Source organism: Giraffa tippelskirchi, chromosome 4 (assembly GCF_054371585.1).
Source record: "Giraffa tippelskirchi isolate mGirTip1 chromosome 4, T2T-mGirTip1v1.2.pri, whole genome shotgun sequence".
In the NCBI taxonomy this organism is placed as follows: domain Eukaryota; kingdom Metazoa; phylum Chordata; class Mammalia; order Artiodactyla; family Giraffidae; genus Giraffa; species Giraffa tippelskirchi.
The window spans coordinates 130,837,984-130,861,993 of NC_137278.1; the positions used below are offsets into that span (position 1 = coordinate 130,837,984).

General features: G+C 39.7%; 1 protein-coding gene across 10 annotated transcripts in view; it reads right to left on the bottom strand.

Annotated features, from left to right (window-relative positions):
• DIP2B (DIP2 acetate--CoA ligase B (putative)) overlaps positions 1-24,010 on the bottom strand; it is a 228,430-nt gene that overhangs the window by 63,026 nt on the left and 141,394 nt on the right. For 4 of the 10 annotated variants that reach the window (XM_081592432.1, XM_081592430.1, XM_081592431.1 and 1 more), the window contains exons 4-5: positions 11,486-11,611; positions 896-1,108 (exon numbers count right to left, since the gene is read on the bottom strand). In XM_081592432.1, coding sequence (XP_081448558.1) covers positions 896-1,108; positions 11,486-11,611 — 339 coding nt within the window. Of the gene's footprint in view, positions 1-895; positions 1,109-11,485; positions 11,612-19,519; positions 19,768-24,010 lie in introns of those variants that run through there. The other 6 variants (XM_081592440.1, XM_081592434.1, XM_081592433.1 and 3 more) reach the window with 3 other exon arrangements.

The following is a 24,010-nucleotide window of genomic DNA, read 5'->3' on the forward strand; positions in this document are numbered from 1 at the left end:
CAGGACAAGCCATCAGCTGCTGGCCCTGACCTTTTAATGTGGGCAAGCATGACCTTAAGGTAGCTATTTTCTTTAAAAATTACAGGCTTGAATCAAAAGGTTTCCAAGTTTTTCCTTTTCACAAATCACTTAATAAACATACTTATAAGGTGGTACAGGAAGGTCACTGACAAAAAATTAAGACACCAAAATGCAAATGGATTGTCAAGAAAAAAGGAATAGTATCACAGACACATGATATTTATATACATCACTTCATGCTGTGTGTACCAACTAATTAAGCAAAGGCAGAGACCTGAATTTGATCTTTATCTGCAGATGTCACAGACGCTTAGAACACACACACACAAAAACATAAAGCCAAATCAAGCAAAGGCACTGACCGACATTCTCAGCCCGAACACTTCTGTTGTAGCAATAGTACAGCAGCAAGGACAGTAAATCCAGTCTTGATGCTACAGACAAAAGGGTCTCACCGATACTGTCTTAATTCAGAATTTTCTCAGATTTTTTTTTTTTTTTTTGTTTTGAGAGAGAATGTAGGCAACAATCTTGGGAAAAATCTTAAGATGTATCTTTGAACACTTTTTCCTTTATGGAATATTCTCCAGTAGGGACAAAGCACACTAAGACTGGTGTTACATCTTGCAGCTTGAGTATTGCTTATGGAAATATCTATGGCTTCAGGTGGGCAATACTATCGCCAATAAAGCAGACATCCTCCATCGTTCCAAATGTGCTGCTCGTGTTTCCTTCTTTGCCTCATTGTTTGTTATGTTCATTCTGATACTATTTTTTTAGGCCACCCTGAAAAAACCTAACACAAATCATAAACTATTTCCTGGCTACTGGGAGCCAAATGGAACATAATTTTTTGGGGAGATTCAGCTCCTACCTATTCGAGTATTGGCAAATACATCAGCTAGAGACCCACTGGTTCCTTTGACCTCTCCATGGGACAGCGTAGAAGATGCGGATGAAGAAGTGGACGATCCCTGAATTGACCGGTTGATCCAGGACTCAGCATTCTGTAAGCTCTGTTGCAAGGCAGCAGAGAGCGCAGCTTGGCGTCTCAGAGAGCCCTCATCCTCAGAGGCCGAAGACGTGTCTGTGTGGAATTAGAAAAACAGAAGTTCTCGATCCTGCCTAGAACACAGACCTTCCAGATCTTTCTCAATGAGCACACATTCAACTTTGACAGCAGCAAAACATTTTATGTAAAGTTTCTTGCGAAGCTCAAGGAAAGGCTTATGAACCAAAGTTTGCAAAAATAAAACAGCCAAAATCTAGAGGTTATTTTAAGCTCTTTTAAAAAACCCATTTTTGAACATTTAAACTTCATTCACTGTCTTTTTGTTGTTGTTGCTGCAGTTGTTTTGTTTTTTTGGTTCTGGGCTTAATCAGTATCTAAATTTTTCTGGCTTATCTCCTTATGTTCAAATAATGCTGAAGTGCTTCTATTATCTTCCTCAGTGTCTTTGTTAGAGAACATTGTGATGGGCTGCTACCCTGAATTTCACAAGTACTTATCAATTAGTGTCTACTTAAAAGGAAATGATCTTGATGGCAAATATAAAAATCTTATTTTTGGTAACAACAACTAAAGTGCCAAACAGTGAACTAGATTTTGGGGAACTGACTTCTGTGGAATAAGAAACAGTGCTCAGCCAAGCAGCACTCATGGTTTTAGTGGGAAAGCTGGCTAGCTGGTCACAGGGCACAGGTGAGCTCTCCACACAAGACTGGAGAGGCCACAGAGGTACTTCTCTCCTTAGTTCCCAGAGAACTGTGAGGAATTCACTGGTGTCTGTATTTAGACTGGCTCTGACTTTCTAAATTAGAAAAATATGCAGAAAAAAATAAAAAGAGAAAAGTTCAACCAAATATAGGACAGCTAAGGGAAGCAGAAGTAAGGAATTTATTCCAGCGCTCTGAGCGTATGAGGCATACATGTTACAGCGGTATTTGGTCTGATGTCAGATAAACCCTCCTAAATGATTTTGAGGGTTACAATTTATGGCTCGTGCATTGAATTTCATTCAATTAAAAAAAAAATTAATATTCTATGGTTAGTCCTGCTGAACTCTTTCCTCTAACTCAGTCCGTGTTCTACTTCAGTTTAGAGAGCCAGAGAGATAACTAACAGAGCCAGAACACTGCTAGCTCCTGACAACAGAAACTCTAAGAACAAAAGACTAATTTAATCTAGAAGTCAAATTGTGAGGATCTGAAATGAGAAAGTTAAAATAATGACTATATCCTTTCTTCCTGCTCTCAAACTACCCCTGATTTATTATCTCACATTGAAGGAGATCTGAGACCCAAGAATTACTATTATTTTACAGTGTACTACTTAACTATGTAATACGTGCTGGGAACTGTCAGTTCTGGGAGTTTTGAGATGTATGAATTCTTATGAGACAGTAAATGCCCTAAGAAGGCTTACCAGCTAGTATAGAAGACACACAACTCCTCAGATTATTCCATATGAATACACTAGATGCCAAGAAATGGGGTGAGCAAAGGGTTTCACAGGAGGAACCCCAATCTCAGTTAGGGATTGAAATACTTCTATGTAAATCATGTGGACTTTGGGGTGGTAAGAGCAAAAAAGAAGCTGGAGAGGTAAACAGTAACCAGACTCCAAAGGGATAAAGTGATCAGGTTCTTTAAAAGGGAAAGAGATTTGTAATCAAAAGGAGGGTGACAAAAGGAAAATACAGAGAAAGAAAAGTAACAGCTCCTGTAACATTTTACTTAATGAAAACTTTTTTGCATAATCTTAAAGAAAAATGCTCAACTGTATCTTGGGATACAGCTGAGAATCAAGCTGGAATCAAGATTGCCGGGAGAAATATCAATAACCTCAGATATGCTGATGACACCACCCTTATGGCAGAAAGTGAAGAAGAACTAAAGAGCCTCTTGATGAAGGTGAAGGAGGAGAGTGAAAAAGTTGGCTTAAAGCTCAACGTTCAGAAAACTAAGATCATGGCATCTGGTCCCATCACTCCATGGGAAATAGATGGGGAAACAGTGGAAACAGTGTCAGACTTTACTTTTTTGGGCTCCAGAATCACTGCTGATGGTGACTGCAGCCATGAAATTAAAAGACGCTTACTCCTTGGAAGGAAGGTTATGGCCAACCTAGATAGCATGTTTAAAAGCAGAGACATTACTTTGCCAACAAAAGTCCGTCTAGTCAAGGCTATGGTTTTTCCAGTGGTCATGTATGGATGTGAGAGTTGGACGGTGAAGAAAGCTGAACGCCGCAGAATTGATGCTTTTGAACTGTGGTGTTGGAGAAGACTCTTGAGAGTCCCTTGGACTGCAAGGAGATCCAATCCATCCTAAAGGAGATCAATCCTAGGTGTTCATTGGAAGGTCTGATGTTGAAGCTGAAGCTCCAATACTTTGGCCACCTCATGCGAAGGGTTGACTCATTGGAAAAGACCCTAATGCTGGGTAGGATTGGGGGCGGGAGGAGAAGGGGACGACAGAGGATGAGATGGTTGGATGGCATCACCGACTCGATGAACATGGGTTTGGGTAGACTCCGGGAGTTGGTGATGGACAGAGAGGCATGGCATGCTGCAATTCATGGGGTCGCAGAGAGTCGGACACGACTGAGCGACTGAACTGAACTGAACTGTATCTTGGGAGGCAGAGATTTCTGTCTTTGCAAACATGCTTTAAAAAAAGAAAAAGTATCTATGGGAGGAATGGGACAAGTGAATCTGACCCTGAGAATAAAGTATTTTGGGGGTGATACATCACAGGATCCCACAACCTCCAATGTATTCACAGAGTGTCTTTATTGCACCATTTATTTTAATCTGTGTAAGTCTAAAATCAGAATAACTCAATTTTTAAAAGATAGTAAAAACAGTATTTTCATGATTAGGTTTGTGGAAAATTGGCTTCATTATGTTTCTATATTGGATCAATTATGTAATTAGGTATATTGTTTCAATTCAATTACCTCGTTTGCCTGCTAGTCCTCCTTAGAGTGTTTAGTGACTACAACTGTGGGGAGGCTTAATGCAGTGGAAAAAACATGGCTTTGGTGTTCTTGCATTTGAACTCTGGGGCCACCATTTACAAGCTATGTAGGGGACACAGTTGCCCATCTGAGAAGGCTATTTGCTTATTTATCCATTTAATAAATACTCTAAGGATTACACTAGTTGGCAGGAATAAAATGGTAAGCAAGAAGACACAGTCCCCACTCTAACAGGACTTAGAGTCTTAAAGAAGTTCAGGGTTGGTGCCCAAGGAAGTGAGACCTCAACCAAAGTGAGAAGGCTTAAGTAGGAACTATTTATGAGAGGCACAGAGGTGGGGACACAGGGTAGTCAGGTGAGAAACCTGGGAGGGGACAGGAAACAAAGCACATTTGAAGATCTGGAAGAAGTGAGACTAGCTGAAGCACAGGATCCAAAACTGGTAGTGACAAAAGATGAGGCTGGATGAGCAGACAGCACTGGGTTGCTAAGGGCCACGTAAGTCAGCTAAGGAAACTCACCTCTGCTAACTGCTGTGGGAGAGCATGAAACAAGACAAGTTACAGAAAGCAGCAGTAGTGCCAGCATACAACAGGTGGCCAATAAACATCAAGTCCCCCTCTCCCCTGAAAATCCCACTCTATGTTACCTCACAGGTACAGAACTTCAGCTCTGCAAAGTTTTACAGTTCACATGTTAAGATTATACAATATGTAAGCTCCTCTCTAGGACTATATCTTTAACAAAAAACAAAAAGCTCCTTTACACATTCATACATTTGTTTTGTACCTTTTTAAAAAAGGTAACTGTCACCCACAAAACTGTTAGGGATTAGTAGAAAATTGGGCAAGATTAAATTAATATTAACAAAGTCATTCTTTTCCCACTGATTCTGCTCCAGCTGAATAGGAACTCACAACTCTTATCCATCATAACTAAAGTCCTTGCTGAACCTCTTGTATATGATGAATTTAATAGGTTTACACACCAGGAAAATATTCTGGAAATATAGCTTGCCCTTCAGGTTGTAACTGGTGTGACTCTAACACTGTATCATTTAATACTGATTACCGGAAGTCTATCCATTTATAACCAATCAGGAAACATATAATGAGGGGTATGGTACAAGCTACACAAGTTCCTGGAAAGACAATGCCTGACACTGGGTTCTGACAGCCGATACCCAAATTAGGTCCAGATACCAGCTTAGAATAGCCGGTAAGTCAAGATTCACTGAAAGGAAGACCTCACCCTAACAACTGCTACAAAATATGACACATAAACTAGGCCAGGAAATGAGAGCTTCAAAGAACTTAAGTAAGGGAAACAACCATTAAGACAGTTAGTATACAATAGTCTGGAGTCCATGAAAAGAAATATTTGTGTGTGTTTGGGGCGGGCAGGGTGGGAAGGGGTGGTATCAGGCAGGACAGTGTCATGTTCTCTTGCACTGGTGGGTCAGGGGAATGAAGGACTTTCAGAACCTTCAAGAGAGGCAAAGTAAGTTTCCATGTAGGCAAAGAAAGAGTATGAAGCTTAGGAAGGAAAAGCTTTAGAGACCCAAGAAGGTGCAGTCTAGGAATAAAAACTTACATGGAAGAGAAGATTAAAAGGTTAGTTCAGAAAGCAGTCCATTCTGGACTTACCTTGGGCTACCAATTCTGAAGTGATTAATCTAGCACTAAACTCAATCAAGGTGGATACTGATTGACCAGACGTGGATCAGGAAGATGTTCAGAACTATCTGAGAGATTTTCCAGCATCCCACAGTGATCTGGGTGCACAGAGAGCTGGCTGGGACGGGAAATTACTATGTAATCACTAATCAGCAGAGACCCATGCGTTGTCTATTAACATCCATATGGGGATACTTATGAGAGAGGGGCGCTCACTAGTAATAGTTACTCCAGGATCACTCTACCCATAAGGGATTTCTGAACACTGTTTTTCAAGGTATTGTCCCACATCTATGAAAAAACATTTCACAAAATGAACTAATATTACAATTAATCTTGCGGTGAGAAGACAGGTGCTTTTTTTTTTCTCTTAACTTACTGCCTACTTGAAAAGTTAGACCAACTATGCAGCAATTGCTAGAGCTCCAAAATAAAACCAGAAAACATTTACTTGACATGGTAGCTCAGTTGGTAAAGACTGCCTACAATGCAGGAGACCAGGGTTTCAATCCCTGGGTTGGGAAGATCCCCTGGAGAAGTAAATGGCAACCCCCTTCAGTCTTCTTGCCTGGAGAATCCCATGGACAGCAAAGCCTACAGTCTATGGGGTCACAAGAGTCAGACACGACTTCACGACTAAACCATCACCATGACAGGATGACAGGCCATATGCCAAGTGGCTTAGAGAATAGGCTTTTAAAGCCAAACTGCTTTGGATTCCAATCTTAGCTCTGCCATTGATAGGAGTTGGGCAAATCAGTTCTTATGGGTTTTAATTGTGTTTTGCTGTTGTTCTTTTCTCTCTATTTTGGGGTTGTTTGCTCACAAAATCCAGTAGATCTTTATCTATGGGGATTTTAAATCCCTGGACTGATGTATCCTCCCAGAAACCACTTGTGCCCCAGGTTATCATCAGCCTAGGACCACTTTCTAACATTGTATTTAACAAACAGGACACCGGAATTCAATTCTTGTACCTACTGACCACAAATTATTAGAGAAGGTCCCTGCCCTCAATATTCTAAGGCAAAGCATCAGGCAAGCTTTCTCGACAAGGTTTTCTTTTGCTAGGTGGTTAATTTCTAATTTAATTTTTTCCAGTTGTCCCTTCTGCTAAAGATTTGACCCCCTCTGGGGATCTCAATCCCAACTTCCAACCTTACATAAGCCTGAGGTTTTATCTTTCCTACCCATATAGTAATTAAAATTTAGGTCCTTTGTTAATGGTCTCTTCTCCTCCCTAGGACAGCCAAAGTCAGCCCCATCTCACCACACTGATTTTCAGTGATCATTCTCTACCTCTCTCACTCCTGTATGTATTTAAAAGGAAGCTGATTATATTCTACCTAGTATTTCTAAAGAGACATTTTCCTTTCCCTCTTTCTAAGAGAGAGTTTTCAGGTTGTCTAACTGACCACACAGCTAGAAATAGATGTCTGAGCAAGTTATTGAGCCTCTTTAAATCTGTTGTCGCATCTGTAAAATCGAACAGAGAATTGTCAAGAAAACAAATGATGAAAAAATATATGTTAAGCACTTAGCCTTTTGACTAGTACACAGAGGTACTCAAGAAATGGTAGCTATGAAATTACGTTTATTGGAAAACTTTAAATTTTACAATCACTTATTGAAATAAACTAATTCAACCTGATAGACTGGGCTTTTATTGTGCTTTGGCTTAAAGAATATTGAATACTAAACTTCTAAGTACTTGCAGAGCTCTGCTCATAACTCACACCAATACTAATGAAAGCATGCTATTAAAAGATTCAAAATTTATTAATTATAGCACATTTACAGAGGTCTGATTTGCCATCCCTGTTTACTTTGTGATTTTGAATAAAATTAGAATATCTAGGGGAACTTTCCAAGTTAGTAACTGACTAATAATGTGTTTTAGCCTATAAGCTCTCAGAAGGCAACAGCTGTTCAATTTGTTTGGAATAATACCCATTCCAGGACCATGCATATAGGAGCATCTATTAAGCAAAAAAGGACTTTCCAAGAGTAAAAAACAAAATCAAGCAATGAGTCTGACACATAATTACTGAATCCTAGGACAAATCACTTAGTGACTGTAAGCTTGTCTGTTTCCTCATCTCTAAAGAAATCTGGACTTCCCACTTCACAGAGTAGTTGGTTAAGCAGAACAACTGAGGCAGGGCAGCCACTGGTATATGAAAGTCCTATGCATCCTGTAATTCCACATAGCATCACTGAAGTTTGCTAAAACTGTAACAATATTCCAGTCTGTTCGTGGGCATTGTTTTCATATATAGAAATACAGAGAGGTAAATGTCTCTGTGTCTGACCCTGTGAATTACTACTATAGTCACTTTCAAGCTGAGCCTTGTGTAAGAGAAACCCAGAGAGGCCTCTAAATTTTAAGCTTCATTCTATGCAAGCCAGTCAAAACAGCTTACTGTGCTCCGGGGTCATTATGTGGTCTATTTATTCATCTGAGCACCCTCAAAATGCAGTGCAGGTTAAGCCCACATGGATGCAGAAAAAGCTTAGAGAAAAAGAAATATATGCTGTAGTTTTTGCATTGTGTTTATCTGTATGAATGAGTAATAGCATTACACAAAGAAGCCCTACAAAGAAAGAGCTGAGGTAATTGCCTCATGACATTAGTAAATGATTTCAGCACATAAAGGGAACTGGATGGCAGTAATTCAAGCAGTCTAAAAGACTATGAAAAAGGCCACAGGCACTAAAAGAACCATAGACTGCTACCAATTTGGAGAATTTAGATTTTCCAATCCACAAGACAGAAATCAGTGCATGTATCAATAAGCAGGTTTTAGGGTGACTGACATTTTATTATTTGAGAAGGCTTTATGAACAAGACAAATCAGCTCTCATGCCAAGTGTTTACCATATTTTCCAGATTATATGATTACTATGAACAAAACCAAGACTTATGACAGTTCACTTCCAGACTTGTTTTGTTAAATCCCTCCAAAATCAGCTCTAGATTTTCATCACTTCAGTGACTCCCACAGTTATATGCTGGTTGCGTCTCAAAGAAGGCGATTGACTGGCCAGTGCGCTTTAGCAGGTATCCCAGAAACTAGGTTCACCTGGCACAGCATGGGCAGAGGAAGGGCCGTGACCAGAAACACATTTTGTGACGTGTGTGTGGTGCGGCCTCTCAGTGCACAAAGGACAATGTAACTATAATACTGTGAAATCTGAGGCCAGTCTTGCCCTGCAAGAGTGGCACAATTTTTCTAGAAAGAAAATAGTATCAATGTCACTTTCATGGCTGCCTAGAACCTGTTTTGTTTTGTTTTGAAATCAGCCCATAACCATCAATAATTAATGTCAATTCTTCTCTTCCTCTTGACCCCCTGAGCAGAGCTTCAGCATTTCCTCTAAACTTTAGTGTTTTGGGGGCTAGTAAAAAGGCAAGATAAAACCTACCTGCCTTCCCTGGGTTAGGCTGTAACAGGTTCTGGGAGACAGTGATAAAAGGGTTAAGGTTCAATGGCCAAGTCTCTAACTGGTGGCTCCCAGATGCTTGGAGAGAATGGAATCCATATCCAGGCAAGAATACCGGAGTGGGTAGCAATTCCCTTTTCCAGGGGATCTTCCCGACCCAGGGATAGAACCCAGGTCTCCTGCATTGCAGGTGGACTCTTTACCACCTGAGCCACCAGGGAAGCCCTTATCCTAACTTGGGAAGAACAAATTCTATCCCCCCAGCAGAAAGGTCCCGAGAGAAGCCTTATGATACAGTCCCTCCACAGCCCCTCACACTGGAGCACAGGGTGGTTCCAGGCATGTGTGTTGTTGTTGAACAAGAGCATCAAGTGCATCAAGGTTCAGCTCTCTGTGGGGGCCATGTGAGAAACTGCTACGTGGGGTGCTCTCAGTGCTTGAGTTGGGAGAGAATCCCTCTTCTATTTGACAACACTAATGTCTCTAAAAGCATATCAGCATCTCTCACATACCATTCAGGGTTTGCGGAACAGGACATAAATAGATAGGAAACCTTCCTATTACTCTGCTCTGCTGAATAAAGGTCTTAAGAGAGAGGACTGAATCTTTACAATCATGAAATTATTAAAACTATCAGGTAATCAAGAAAACGATGCCACATCTTTAAGGCTGCAGACCGAGTAGAACATTCATGTTTAGAAATACAGAAGCCTGTGGTGAATTCCACAGGACTATGGTCTTGTTCAGCAATGAACAGCCTCGATTTAGAGTTGGTGAATTCCCCTCAGGCAGCGACTATGGAAGGGGACAGAAAAGGCTTCCATTCCGTCTGCACATTCTCAAAATCCTTTGCCTGCACTCTCCCATTTCACTTGCAGCCATGGGAGCAGACTACTTCACAGCTCCATTTCTTTAGCACAGTTCTGGGGAGGACTGGTTCTAAGGACTTGGGAGTCTGCGCTGCTCCCTACCCTTTGCCATTTACTACAATTGAACCCTCAGCCACGCTGTGCCAGAATCTGCCAGCAAGGAATAGCTGTGAGACTGAGAGCCCCCTTTGTCCACGAGGACCCGGCTGGTGCTGTACTAATGTGACAGGGAAGCCATCCAAGATTTTGAACGAGTGGGCTGGAAGTATGCACCACTACAGACACAAAACGTCTCATTGTGACGGTCTGCTAGAGGTATCCTGCGTTACATTTTGAAGATCACTTGAAGCCACAGAGCTATTTCTCTTTGGAACATATTGACACCACAGATGTAAAGAAAAAAAGCACACACAGTTAATGAGCCCATAGCATGCCCGGATGCTCTGAGAAGTTAGCCAGAACCTAGGAGAAGACTATTAACATAAACCTAGGCCAGGGGCTAGGATCAGTGTGAACAGCTCAACTTGACAGCTGTGAATCAGAGTCAACCACGACAAATGTAACCTGCCTGGGAATCTCCCGCAAAAGATAGGGTAAGTCGCTGAGACCAAAACAGTTCAGGAAATGTTTCTCCCCAAAGATTTTATTACCAGGAACATGATAGTGGAGAAACAGACACCATACTGAAGCTCTGAAACAGATGGACTGTTTAGTCTCAGAGGCCCACACATCAAGATTCTGAGATTTCATCTAAATTTTTAAAAACTTTGGGGAAGATTCTGAATGGAAAAGACAACTTAAAGGTGTTCCAGTTGTTCTTCAAATATGAATTTGTGGGGGGGTGGGGGTGGGGGTGGGGGTGGTAAGTCTTCCAAGTCTGGAGGGTGGCGATGGGCCTCTTAGTTCTGGCTTATCTCCTGATCCAATTATAGAAAGTGGATTCTTAAAGATAAACATATACAAAATATATTAACACACACATAAACACTTATATATGTTTTCTAGATTTACTGTAACTTTGTATAACTGCTCTCTTTCATGACACAAAAACATTTTGTCCCCAGACCACATACTCCTGTGACTGTTGCAGAGACAAAGGACCTGATTTAGGAGTATAAATTTGTTAAAGACATACATATATGACTCTGGGTCATATTCTGGATGCCATTAAAGAATAGCTATTTAGTCACAGAAGGGTATTTTTTAGAGCCTAAGCTTTGGCTTTATTTATGACTACATGAGTTTGGAGGTTACAGCAAGGAAATTCTGGAATTTCAGAAGAAAATTTTTAAAAAAATAGCTTTACTCTTAAGGCCTTTTTTGTATGTTGTTTACAATGCAATAATCAAAACCTGTCACCTTCAGTATGTATTCACACATTTCTGATGACGAGGAGAGAGTTCTGGCTCCTACCTCAGAAAAGAAAAAGCAGAACTCATTCAAGAAACATCAAAGTAGTAACTGTCAGAGAGAAAGCTTCTGATAAACCTACCAGGTGGTGTGCAGGCATCCGCAGGAGACTGGACAAATGTGGACCGCCTTTTGGTTGGCATGGGCAAAGCCATTTTCTGTTCTTTATGCTTTGCCAGTGCAGCTTGAACTGCTTCTGTGTGGATATCTGCAAGATTAAACATTTGCATTTATTAGCTTCTGGCTCTCAAAGTGTTTAATTCTTTGAGCTGAACTATCACTGCCTCAGCTGTTAAAAAGGGATGTTTAGGTGACTTTTATTTATCATTTGTGTTACAGCAAAAAGGAAAAACTGACCAAAGAAGTAGTCAAGGATAATTTACATGAGAGGAAAATGAAGCTCAGAATGATGAGGAGACCATTTAACACAGCAGAGAAGAAGCTGATGGAAATGGGGCTGGGTGTGCAGTGAGAGGAAGAGTCTAACATGCATCAGGGCTGGCTGGGAACCCCACCCCAAATGGAAGGCATGTGATGTAGGTACCCCAAAGACACTCTCTGTTCAAGCTCAGAATTTGCTTAACTGTCTGAAAGGAGTTGACACTCTTCAGTTCTATACCACAGGAGAGAAGGGCTGATTCTGATATAGAAAATACAAGGGCCAGCGGTACTTGTTTGCCACTCTGCCCACAAAAGAACACAGCTCTTCACTTGAATGTCTAATAGCGATCGCAAAATTAACATATCCCGAGAAAACTCTTGATCCTCCACTCCCATGCCAAAATTCAATCTATACTGCTAAAAAATAGGATCATATAATACACAGTATTTTGGACTGTGCTTTGATTTTTTTTTAAATACATTTTTATTTATTTGGCTGCACCAGGTCTCAGCTGAGGCATGTGGGATCTTGTGGCATGTGAACTCTTAGTTGTGGCATGTGGAATCTAGTTTCCTGACCAGGGATCGAGCCCACCCCCTGCATTGGGAGTTCGAAGTCTTAGCCACTGGACCACCAGGGAAGTCCCTGTGCTTTGATTTTTTTTTTTTTTTTAAACTCTTAGCAAATCCTTCTGAGGCAGGTAGATCTGAGGTGGCTTCCAGGTTCAGAGAAATTTCCTCTTCTCAAGGAATTGGCCCAATCTACATATGCAAATGATCCTTGAAAGCCTGTCCCTTGTAAGAGCTGGGCTAATCAGTTCATTTGGGGGGGTGGTAAGTTTAAACTGAATCAAGAAACTGCAGCTCCTAAAGTGGAGTCACATGAACAGCAGTACCCTAGAACAGGTACCCTAGTCATGATTAGAAGCTTAGAACTTTCAGCCCTAGCCTCCATCCTCTAGAGAGAGGAAAGGGACTGGGGATTGAGCTAATCACCAAAGACCAATTATTTAATCAAGCATGCCTAGGTAATAGAGTCTCCATTAAAAAAAAACAACAAAAAACCCTCTAAAGTAAGGGATCTGGAGAGCTTCCTGAGTTGGTGAACACATCTTTCTGCCAGCAGGGTAATGTACCCTAAACTTCACAGGGACAGGAGCTCTTGGGTTTGGGACTCTTCTGCACCTTGCCCTATGAGTCTCTTCATCTGGTTGATCATTTCTATCCTTTATAGTAAACTGGGAACATTAAGTATTTTCCTGAGTTCAGTGAGCCATTATAGCAAATAATCAAACTTGAGGAGGGGGTGGTGGGAATTTTGATTTATAGCCAAGTTGAACAGGGACTTCCCTGGTGGTCCAGTGGTTTAGACTCTGTACTCCCAATGCAGGAGGCATGGGTTCGATCCCTAGTCCAGGAACTAAGATCCCATCTGCTGAATTAAGCAACCCCATATAGCCAAGCTGGCCAGAGGGAAGCAATATGGAAACACACTACAAACAGTCTCCAACTTATGATAAATTCAACTACTGATTTCTTTTTTTTACTTTACAATGGTATAAAAGCAATACACATTTAATAGAAACTATACTTCGAATTTTCAATTATTTTTTTCTGGGTATGATTCTCTCTTGTGATGCTAGGCAGTAGCAGCAAGCTACGGCTCCCATTTAGCCACATAATCACAAATGGCTGACACACTTAAAACCATTCTGTAAACATAAAGCCATTCCATTTGCCCAACTGTAGGCTAATGTAAGTGTTCTGAGCACATTTAAGGTAGACAAGGCTAAGCTATGATATTCAGTAGATTGCTGTTGTATGTTGAGTCACTAAGTTGTGTCCGACTCTGTGCAACCTCACGAACTGCAGCATGCCAGGCTTCCCTGTCCTTCACCATCTCTCAGATTTTGCTCAAACTTATATCCATTGGGTCAGTGATGCCATCCAACCATCTCATCTTCTGTCACCCCCTTCTCCTCCTGCCCTCAATCTTTCCGAGGATCAGGGTCTTTTCCAGTGAGTCAGTTCTGTGCATCAGGTGTCCAATTAAATGTATTTCAACTTACAATATTTTCAGCTTATGATAGGTTTATTGGGATGTAACCCCACTGTAAGTCAAGGAAGGTCTGTACTTGTGATTGGCCACTTCCTTCTCCAAGGGATCTTCCCAACCCAGGGATCGAACTCAGGTCTCTGTATTGCAGGCAGATGCTTTATCATCTGAGCCACCAAGGGAGCCCAAAGGTAGGGGCAGTCTTGTGGAAATCCTGTGGTGTATCCACTAACTCCAGGTAGTTAATGTCAGAAATGAATTAAATTGCAGGACAGTGAGTTGCTGTCTGCAGAGAACTGGAGAATTGATAGGTGTGAAAAACTCACACACTAGGTAGGTACTTACCACACAATAACCACTTCTACCTCAAATCTACTCACTCACTATAGGTAACCAATCTTATTATTGATTTATCCTGCCTGTATTTCTTTGTGCAAAAAATAACCTTATTTTTTCATATACCTGCCTTTCATACACACAAGGTAGCATACAGTATGTACTTTTTTTTGTACTATGCTTTTTTCACTTAACAGTATATCCTGGAATTCATTTTGTGTCAGCTACTAGAGATCTTCTTCATTCTTTTTTTAAAGTAGAGTATATAGCACTTCACTGTATACCACAGTTTTATTCAATTGCTATCCTGTGTGTGGGCATTTATGTGTCTCCAATTACAAATAATGATACAACAAACAGCCTTGTGCAAATACACTTCTATGCTGATGAGAATATATCTTCAGGATAAATTCCTACAAGTGAGACTCCTAAGTCAAAAGTCAAATACAGTTTAAATTTTGTTACATCTTGGCAAATTCCCCTCTGAAAGAGCTTTATCATACTGTAGTACTATCAGCAATGTAAAGAGAGCCTGTTTCCCTACTGACTTGCCTTCAGAGTATATTATCTACCTTTTCACTATTGCCAGTTCAGTGGCTGAGAAATTGGCACCTCAGTATACTTTAAATTTGCACTTTAAAAAAAATCACTACTGATATTAAACATCTTTACAGAGGATTTTAGAACCATTTACTATTTGTTTGAAAGTGAAGTGAATGTTCATGGCACTTCACCATTTTTCCATTGGAAGTAGTAGTTTATTTTCCCTTGATTTTTAAAAATTCATCATATATAAAAGATATTGGCCCTATCTCTGAGAAATGTTAGAAATATTTTCTTTCAGTTTGTCATCTGTGTTTTGTTATTGTTTGCAGTAGTTTGTTGGCATGCAAAAGTTTTTGCTTTTTTTTCCTAAGATTTTATGGAAAATCTCAAGTCAGCAACCTAAATGCACAACTGAAGGAACTCAAAAAAAGAACAAAATAAAACATAAGTTAGCAAAAGAAGGAAATAACAAGGATTAGAGGAGAAATCACTGCAGATGGTGACTGCACCCATGAAATTAAGACGCTTGCTCCTTGGAAGAAAAGCTATGACAAACCTAGACAGTATATTCAAAAGCAGAAACATCACTTTGCCGACAAAAGTTCATATATATACAGTCAAAGCTATGGTTTTCCCAGCAGTCATGTATGGATGTGAGAGCTGGACTATAAAGAAGGCTGAGTGCCAAAGAATTGATGCTTTCAAACTGTGGTGCTGGAGAAGACTTTTGAAAGTTCTTTGGACAACATGGAGATCAAACCAGTCTATCCTAAAGGAAATCAGTTCTGAATATTCATTGGAAGGACTGATGCTGAAGCTGAAGCTCCAATACTTGGGCCACCTGATACGAAGAGTTGACTCACTGGAAAAGATCCTAATGCTGAAAAAGACTGAGGGCAGGAGAAGAGGGTGACAGAAGATGAGATGGTTGGTTGGCATCACTGACTCAATGGACGTAAGTTTGAGCAAACTCTGGGAGACAGTGAAGGACAGGCAAGCCTGCTATGCTGCAGTCCATGGTGTTACAAAGAGGCAGACATGACTTAGCAAATGAACAGCAGTGCAGAAATAAAACAGAGGGAAGAAAAACAACAAAAACAACAACTGGTTTTTTGAAAAAATGAACAAAGTTGACACAACTTTATCTACATTAAGAAAAAGAGAACATCCTTGGTGGTCCAGTGGTTAAGAATCTGCTTACCAATGTTGGGGACACCAGTTTGATCCCTGGTCTAGGAAAATCCCACATGCCTCGGGGCAACTAAGTCCATGCTCCACAACTATCAAAACCCGTGCTCCACAGCAAGAGAAGTCGCCGCAATGAGATGCCCATACACCATAACTAGGGAGTAACCCCTGGTGCAACTAAAGAAAGCTCACTAGCAGCAATGAAGACCCAGGGCAGCCAAAACAAATAATAAAATTTTCTAAGTTAAAAAAAAATTTTTTTTAATTTAAAAAGAAAAAAGAGAGAAGATACAAATAACTAAAATCAGAAATGAAAGAGGAAATATTTCAACTGATGCCATAGAAATAAAAAGGATTATGAGAGAATCATCACACACCATAAACTGGATTATTTAAAGGAAAAGGAAAAATCTCTAGGAAACATATAACCTACCAAGATTAAAACCAGAACAGATCAATTACTAACAGGAAGATTGAATCAGTAATCAAAAACCTCCCAAAAAAGAAAAGCCCACATATCACTGGAGAATTTTATATAAAGCACTTTAAGAATTAACATCAATCTTCTCAAACTCTTCCAAAAATCAAGAGGGAACACTCCCAAACTCATTTGATAAGGCTACCCTATCTTGATACCAAAGCCAGGCAAAGATACTATAAAAAAAGAAAACTACAGGCCAAAATAATGTTGTTAACCAATATTAACTACAGACCATCTACAGACCAGATGAATGTTAATGTAAAAATCCTGAACAAAATACTAACAAACCAAATTCAACAGCACATTAAAAGGACAATATGGCATTAAAAAGACTATCCACCTAAGTTGCAAGGTTTGATTCAACATATGAAAATAAATGTAATACTCTAATATAACAGGGGAGAAAAATCATATGATCCTCAATAGATACAGAAAAAGCATTTGACAAAATTAACATTCTTTCATAAGAACATGCTACAAATCAGGAACAGAAGGAAAAGTACTTCAAGATAATTATCAAATATGAAAAGCCCACAGTCAACATCATATTCAACAGTGAAAAGCTGAAAGCTTTTCCCATTATCATCAGGAATAAGGCAAGGATGCTCACACTCATGTATCTATTTAACACAGTACTGGACATTCTAGTTAGAGAAATTAGGCAAGAAAAAGACTAAAAGGCATCCAAGTTGGAAAAGAAGAAGTAAAATTGTTTCTGTTTACAGATGACATGATGTTATATGTAGGAAACCCTCAAGATCTCACACACACAGACTGTCAGAACTAATAAATAAATTCAGCAATTGCAAGATAGAAAAATCATACAAAAATCGGTTGTGTTTCTGAACAGTAACGATGAATCATCTGAAAAGAAAAGTAAAAATTTACAATAGCATCAAAAAGAATAAAACACTTAGGAATAAATATAACCAAGGAGGTGAAAGATTTGTACAATATGAGACACTGATGAGAGAAATAAAAGAAGACAAATCAGTGGAAAGACATTTTATGATTAACATTAAGTCCATTACGGACTGCAAGACTTAATATTGTTAAAACGTCCATACTACCCAAAGAAATCTAGAGATTTAATGCAATTTCTGTCAAAATCTTAACGACACTTTTTTTAAGAAATAGAAAACAAAATTCCTAAATGCATATGGAATCTCAAAGGACCCCAAACAGCCAAAACAATCATGAGAAAGAAGAACAAAGCTAAAGGCTTCACTCTTTCTGATTTCAAAACGCATTACAAAGTTACAGTAACCAAGACTATGGCACTGGCATCCAGACATAAATACAGAGCAATGAAAACAGAACAGAGAGCCCAGAAATTCTTCTGGTGTACACGGCCAAATGGTCTTCAACAAGGGTGTCAGGACTATACAGTGTGGAAATGACAGCCTTGATAGAAACAAACAGTGCTGGGAAAACTGGAATATCCGTATGTAAAAGAATGAAGCTGGATCCTTATCTTTCACCACACACAAAAATTAATCAAAATGGATTAAAGATCTAAACATAAGACCTGAAACTATAAAATTCTTAGAAGAAAACATAGGGGAAAACACTTTATGACCTTGGAATGTAATAATTTCTTGAATGTGACACCAATAGCACAAGTAACAAAAGCTGGAAACAGAACTAGGACTACATCAAACTTTAAAACTTCTGCACAACAAAGGAAACAACAGAATGAAAAGGCAACTCGTGGAATGGGAGAACATATTTGCAAATCATACACTGAATAAGGAGTTAATATCGCAGAATTGATGCTTTTGAACCGTGGTGTTGGAGAAGACTCTTGAGAGTCCCTTGGACTGCAAGGAGATCCAATCAATCCATCCTAAAGGAGATCAATCCTGGGTGTTCATTGGAAGGACTGATGTTGAAGCTGAAACTCCAATACTTTGGCTACCTCATGCGAAGAGTTGACTCATTGGAAAAGACCCTAATGCTGGGTAGGATTGGGGGCAGGAGGAGAAGGGGACGACAGAGGATGAGATGGTTGGATGGCATCATTGACTCGATGGACATGGGTTTGGGTAGACTCTGGGAGTTGGTGATGGACAAAGAGGCCTGGCGTGCTACAATTCACAGGGTCGCAGAGTCGGACACGACTGAGCAACTGAACTGCACTGAACTGATCTAGGATATACAAAGAACTTCTACAACTCAATGACAATAAAATCTCAAATAAATAAATTTTAAATGGGAAAGGGAACTGAACTGATATTTCTCCAAAGAAGACAAAATGGCCACTTAAAAAAAAAGGAAAATCACAAATGTTGACAGAGATGTGGAGAAAGTGGAACCTGCATGCACTGTTAGTAGGACTGTAAAATGTTACTGCTGCTATGGAAAACACTACAGAGGTTCCACAAAAAAATTAAAACTAGAACTATCCACAACAATCTTACTTTTGGGTATACATCCAAAAGAATTGAAAGCAGAGTCTTGAAGTGATATTTACACATCTGTGTTCACAGCAGCATTATTCACAACAACAACAAAAAAGTATAAAATTTTTAGAAAGGAAATAACAAGTATAGTGATTCCATTCAATAATGATCAACTGCAATTTCTTTTGTAGGATAGTGATGATTGGCAAGTTGCCCTGATAGATTTCAGGGGACAAATTTTGTTTCATTTACCCTCAAGCCCCCTTTTACATTTTTTGAAAACACATTCCGTGATTTTTCCAAAAAAATTTTCTATTCAACCTTTAAAAGGGGCAATTTTAGTTTTCACAGATGGTTCCTCTAAGGGTAAAGCAGTTACAATTATTAATAAAAAATCCCATGTTCAGGTAACTGTAGAGACATCTGCCCAAAGAGCTGAGTTAAGAGCAGTTAATTGGGCTTTTCGACATTTGAGAGACCGTGCCTTCAAACTTTTAACTGACTCCCGATATATTTTAAGATTGTTTCCTCATATTGAGACTGCTAATATTCCGGAAAATAAGACTACTACTTTCTCCTTGTTACTCGATTTACAGAAAGAGATTAAGCATAGAGTTAAGAAATATTTTGTGGGACATATTAGAGCCCATTCCGGCTTGCCCGGCCCTTTACATCAGGGAAATGCTTTGGCAGATGCATTAACTAAAGTAATTGCCTTAAACTTACATGAAAAGATTGACAAGGCTAAAAATTCTCACAAAATTCACCATCAAAATGCAGCTGGTTTAAGGCATGAGTTTCATATCCCTAGGGAGGTGGCTAGACAAACAGTCAAGTTATGTCCAAACTGCCCAACATCTAATCCATCTCTACCATTAGGAGTAAATCCCCGAGGCCTTAGGCCTAATGCTCTCTGGCAAATGGACGCAACTCACACCCCGGTCTTTGGGAAACTGTCCTGTGTGCATGTTACCGTGGATACCTTTGTAATCACTCAAACATAGATACACAGGGGCAGACTGCAGTTATGAAACACTGGATTCCTGAGGGGGCTGCGACTCGGCCCCTGGTCAAGTGGAAAGACCTCCTTACCGGAGAGTGGGAAGGGCCAGATGTGCTGTTAACTTGTGGGAGAGGGTATGCTTGTGTGTTTCCGCAGGACTCCACTTCTCCTGTTTAGATTCCGGACAGACTGATTTGACATGTCCAGCCCCATGAGCTCTCCAAGACCACAGAGACCGCTGAGGTCGCTGAGATCCCTGGAGTCCTGGAGTCTGGGACTGAAGGATAATGAGGAGATCAGAAGCTTGTCGAGTCCGGACCTGAGGGAACCAAGGAGACACTGAAGGGCGGGTGACCCTTCACCTGAGGCTTCACTGCTGGTACATCGCTTCAGGCACCTGGCACTTCAAAAGAGACATGCTGATCGAGTCCAACCATATTCTGCTCCACCTCGTCGCCGTCATCGTACTCAAGCAACTACCTCCAGCACGGTGCCAACATGGGGCCAGCTGAAACACCTCGCTCAGCAGGCTGAAGAATTAATAGATAGGGGGAGATATAAGGCCACTTCTATGGTAATGTTTGTGGCTATGCTTGCTGTGTTGGCTTGTCAGCCGAGGCCCTCCAGCGCAGAAAAAGTTCATTGGACCTATTTGCCTAATCCACCTTTTTTCCAGCCTGTAGATTGGATAAATGAGCCCATTTGTGTTTTTGTTAATGATACTCATCTTTTGGGCGGGGCTTCCATCTATCCTAATAATGTTAGAACAGTGGTCAGCGCTCCCTTCAATTTTTCAGGCGTGTCTGTTTATCCACTTATTTGCTTTGTCATACCTTCCTCCTTACCAGGATCAGCTCTGGTTTTGAATGTGTTAGCACTTCCTTGAAAGGCATGCTTACTGATTCTCCGAGAGGCAATGGCAAGAGAGACTTTTGGTCCTTATAGCTGCTGATGCCGGGGGCGCAAGAAAGACAATATGATGCCATAAAACAGGCAGCCCCTCATTCAAAGGACTTTCCGAGCTGTACACTCCCCGCCCCGGATTCTGATGAACAAGGACTACAGGCCTGGGAAAGTATAAGCAAAATTTCTGGCTTTCCTTGTTGGAAAGAATGCATGTATGCCCTAAAATTATTTATTCCCATTGTTGCCACCAGACATTCTCTGATTGAATGGGGGTGCCCCTATCTTTTGGATCAATGGTTAAATTTAATTTTTGAAGAACCTTATAGATCCATATGAAATAATTCATTTATCCCTTATCCTTTAGCAATTACTAGGTGGCATGTTAATGGATGGGTTCCTCCTTTTGTGAGTTTCGATGAAACAGGTCCCATACAACCTGAATTATGGAGAGCATTGGCTGCTATGGCACCTGTGATTTTACACAGACCTTTAAATGAACAAAGATATATTGTACGGGCCTGCATGCATTCTCCCTATGCCTTTCTGTTGGCCAAAAATCGGAATGATTTGAGAGTTCTTAAAGGAGAAACTGTTTATAATGTTGAATGTATGAATTGTTTTATATCAAATTGTGTTGATGGGAATGATTATAGTAATTATAAGGCTGTGATGATTGTAAAGCAACCACCATATTTGATGGTTCCTGTAAAATTAGAGAGACAATGGTTTGATGATTATGCATTGAAAGTTTTGTATGAATTTAATGGCTTAATTTCTCGACCTAAGAGATTCATTGCAGCTCTGATTGTGGGAATAACTGCCTTGATTGTCACAATTGCTTCAGTTACAGCTTCTGCTGTTGCCCTGTCAAAACAAGTGCATACTGCCTCGTTTGTCGATCACCTATCCAAAAATGTCTCCGTAGCTCTTGCTACACAGGAAATTATAGATAGGAAGATAAAAAATAAGGTCAATGCTTTAGAAGAAGCAGTCCTGCTTGTAGGGCAAGAAATTACAAATTTAAAATTAAGTTGTCTTTAAGGTGCCATGCTGAATTTAAATAGATGTGTGTTACCCCTCTACAAGTGAATGATTCTGTGCATTCTTGGGAACACATTAGAAACCATATTTTAGGCGTTTGGAATCACTCAGATTCTAGTATTGATATTTCTAAGTTACATCAAAATATCCAGAATATGAACCAGGCGGAGTCTGACTTTTCCTCTCAATGGCTTTCTAATTCCCTTTTTAAAAATCTAGAGGGATATCTTTCCCATGGATCCTTTTTTACAATAATGGTTAATGCAGCCATGTGCTTATGCCTGTTGGTTCTGATTTGTCTATTAGCCCCGTGTCTTTTCAGAATACTCAACCGAAGTGTTTCTGCTTTATCTACTGAGTTTCACACTTATGCTCTAAAAAATAAAAAAGGGGGAGATGTCGGGAGCCGCGATAGGCATTACTGACAAAATGGAGGCACGGCCCCAACCCCCTCTCCTCATCCCGCAGGCACGGTCCCGGGATGAAGGAGTTAGGTCTTGAGATTCTGACTTGTCCTTTCCTCCCTCTGGTTGAGTTGGCTGGAAAGAATGTTATAATCCATAATTAACTATTGACATTTGTTCAAGGATCTTTACAAAGAATGCTCCAGGATGAGCACATAGGCTGCAGCCTGAGATCATGGGAAACATTGTTATCTGAAACCTGCCTGTAAGGGGAATGTTTATGGCAAAAGAAGTTTGCTGAGTTTAGGGGTTAGGAATAATTAAGAATAGTTAGAAGCTAAAGGTTTAAGGTATGTTGTAGTGTTGGCATATTTTACTATAGCTTATGGAAACAACATATTTTAGAGATACTAATAGCCAAAAGTCTTTTTAGGAGATGATGAGCTTAAGTTACTAGGGGATAGCAGGATTTAAAGAGATAAGAAATAAACTGAGGAATGTAATATACAGACCAGAGACAAACTTGAGTTACAATGTTATCACAAGGACACTTAAGAAGAAACTCTGAAGGACAACAATGATTTATGGAGACAGTAAATATGGGTGAGGGGAAACTGAAGATGTCATACCTCTGACCTAATGCTTTTGTAAAAGTATAAAAGAAAACCTGATGCTTAAAATAAACATGCAGCCCAGTGCTTTGAGTGAGAGACTGCATCATTTTCGTTCGCCGACCCCGTTCATCCCTTCAGGGCATTTCCCTGGCTGCTGGAGCTGGACTCCGGCAAGCCAAGATGTGGAAACAACCTAAATGTCCATGAATGGATGAATGGATTAAAAAAATGTAGTATATACATACTACATTATATATTAAGGCGGCAATACTATTCAGCCTTAAAAAAGGAAACCTTGTCATATGCTACAACATTGACATGCTAAGTGAAATAAGCCATTTACACACACAAAACCCCCTAATATATACTACTTTTAAGAGGTATCTAAAGTACTCAAATTCATAGATATAGGGAGCAAAATAGTGGCTGGCAGAGACTGGGGCAAGAAGAAACAGAATTACTGATCAATGGATATAAAGTTTCAGTCATGCAAGATGTAAAGGTTCCAAAGAGATGTTGTATAACAATGTGCTTACAGTTAACAATATAATATACCCTGAAAAATTCTAAGAGTAAATTCATGTGTTTTTACCACAATAAAAAATTTTTTTTTCTGTAGTCTTCTAATACATCTGGATTTTCAGTCTTAGAAAGTCTTCTCATAGGCTTTTCATAAGCTTAGATTATTTAAAAATTGACTAATATTTTCTTTAGCTACTTATATGGTTTCTTTTTCACATGAAGATCTTTGATCCATTTCAAGTTTTTTGCTCATATCTGGTGTAAGATAATAGGTTTACTTAATTTTTTCCCTGTTGTTGTAGCATAATTTATCAAAAAGTACTTTCTCACCCAAGTGATTTGTGATGCTATCTTTATCATATACTAAACCCCAGATGTACTTCAGTCTATTTCTGAACTTGTTATTCTATTCCAATGGTCTGTCTGCCAATCTGTGTGTCATACCACACTGTTTTAATTACAGTCTTTGGAGTATGTTGCTAGATATTAAAACGTATCTAGTCACTCTCATAGGTTTTCTGAGTGTTTCCTAGCTATTCTTACGTGTTTACTTTTCAAATTGAACTTCAAAAATACTTTTTATAGCTCCATAAATAAATCTGATAGTGTTTTTACTGGGATTGGATTAAACTTATAATTTTTGAATCATATATACATATATATAACATCTTTGTGATATTGAATCATCCTATCTAAGAATAAGGGATGACTTTCCATTTATCATGTC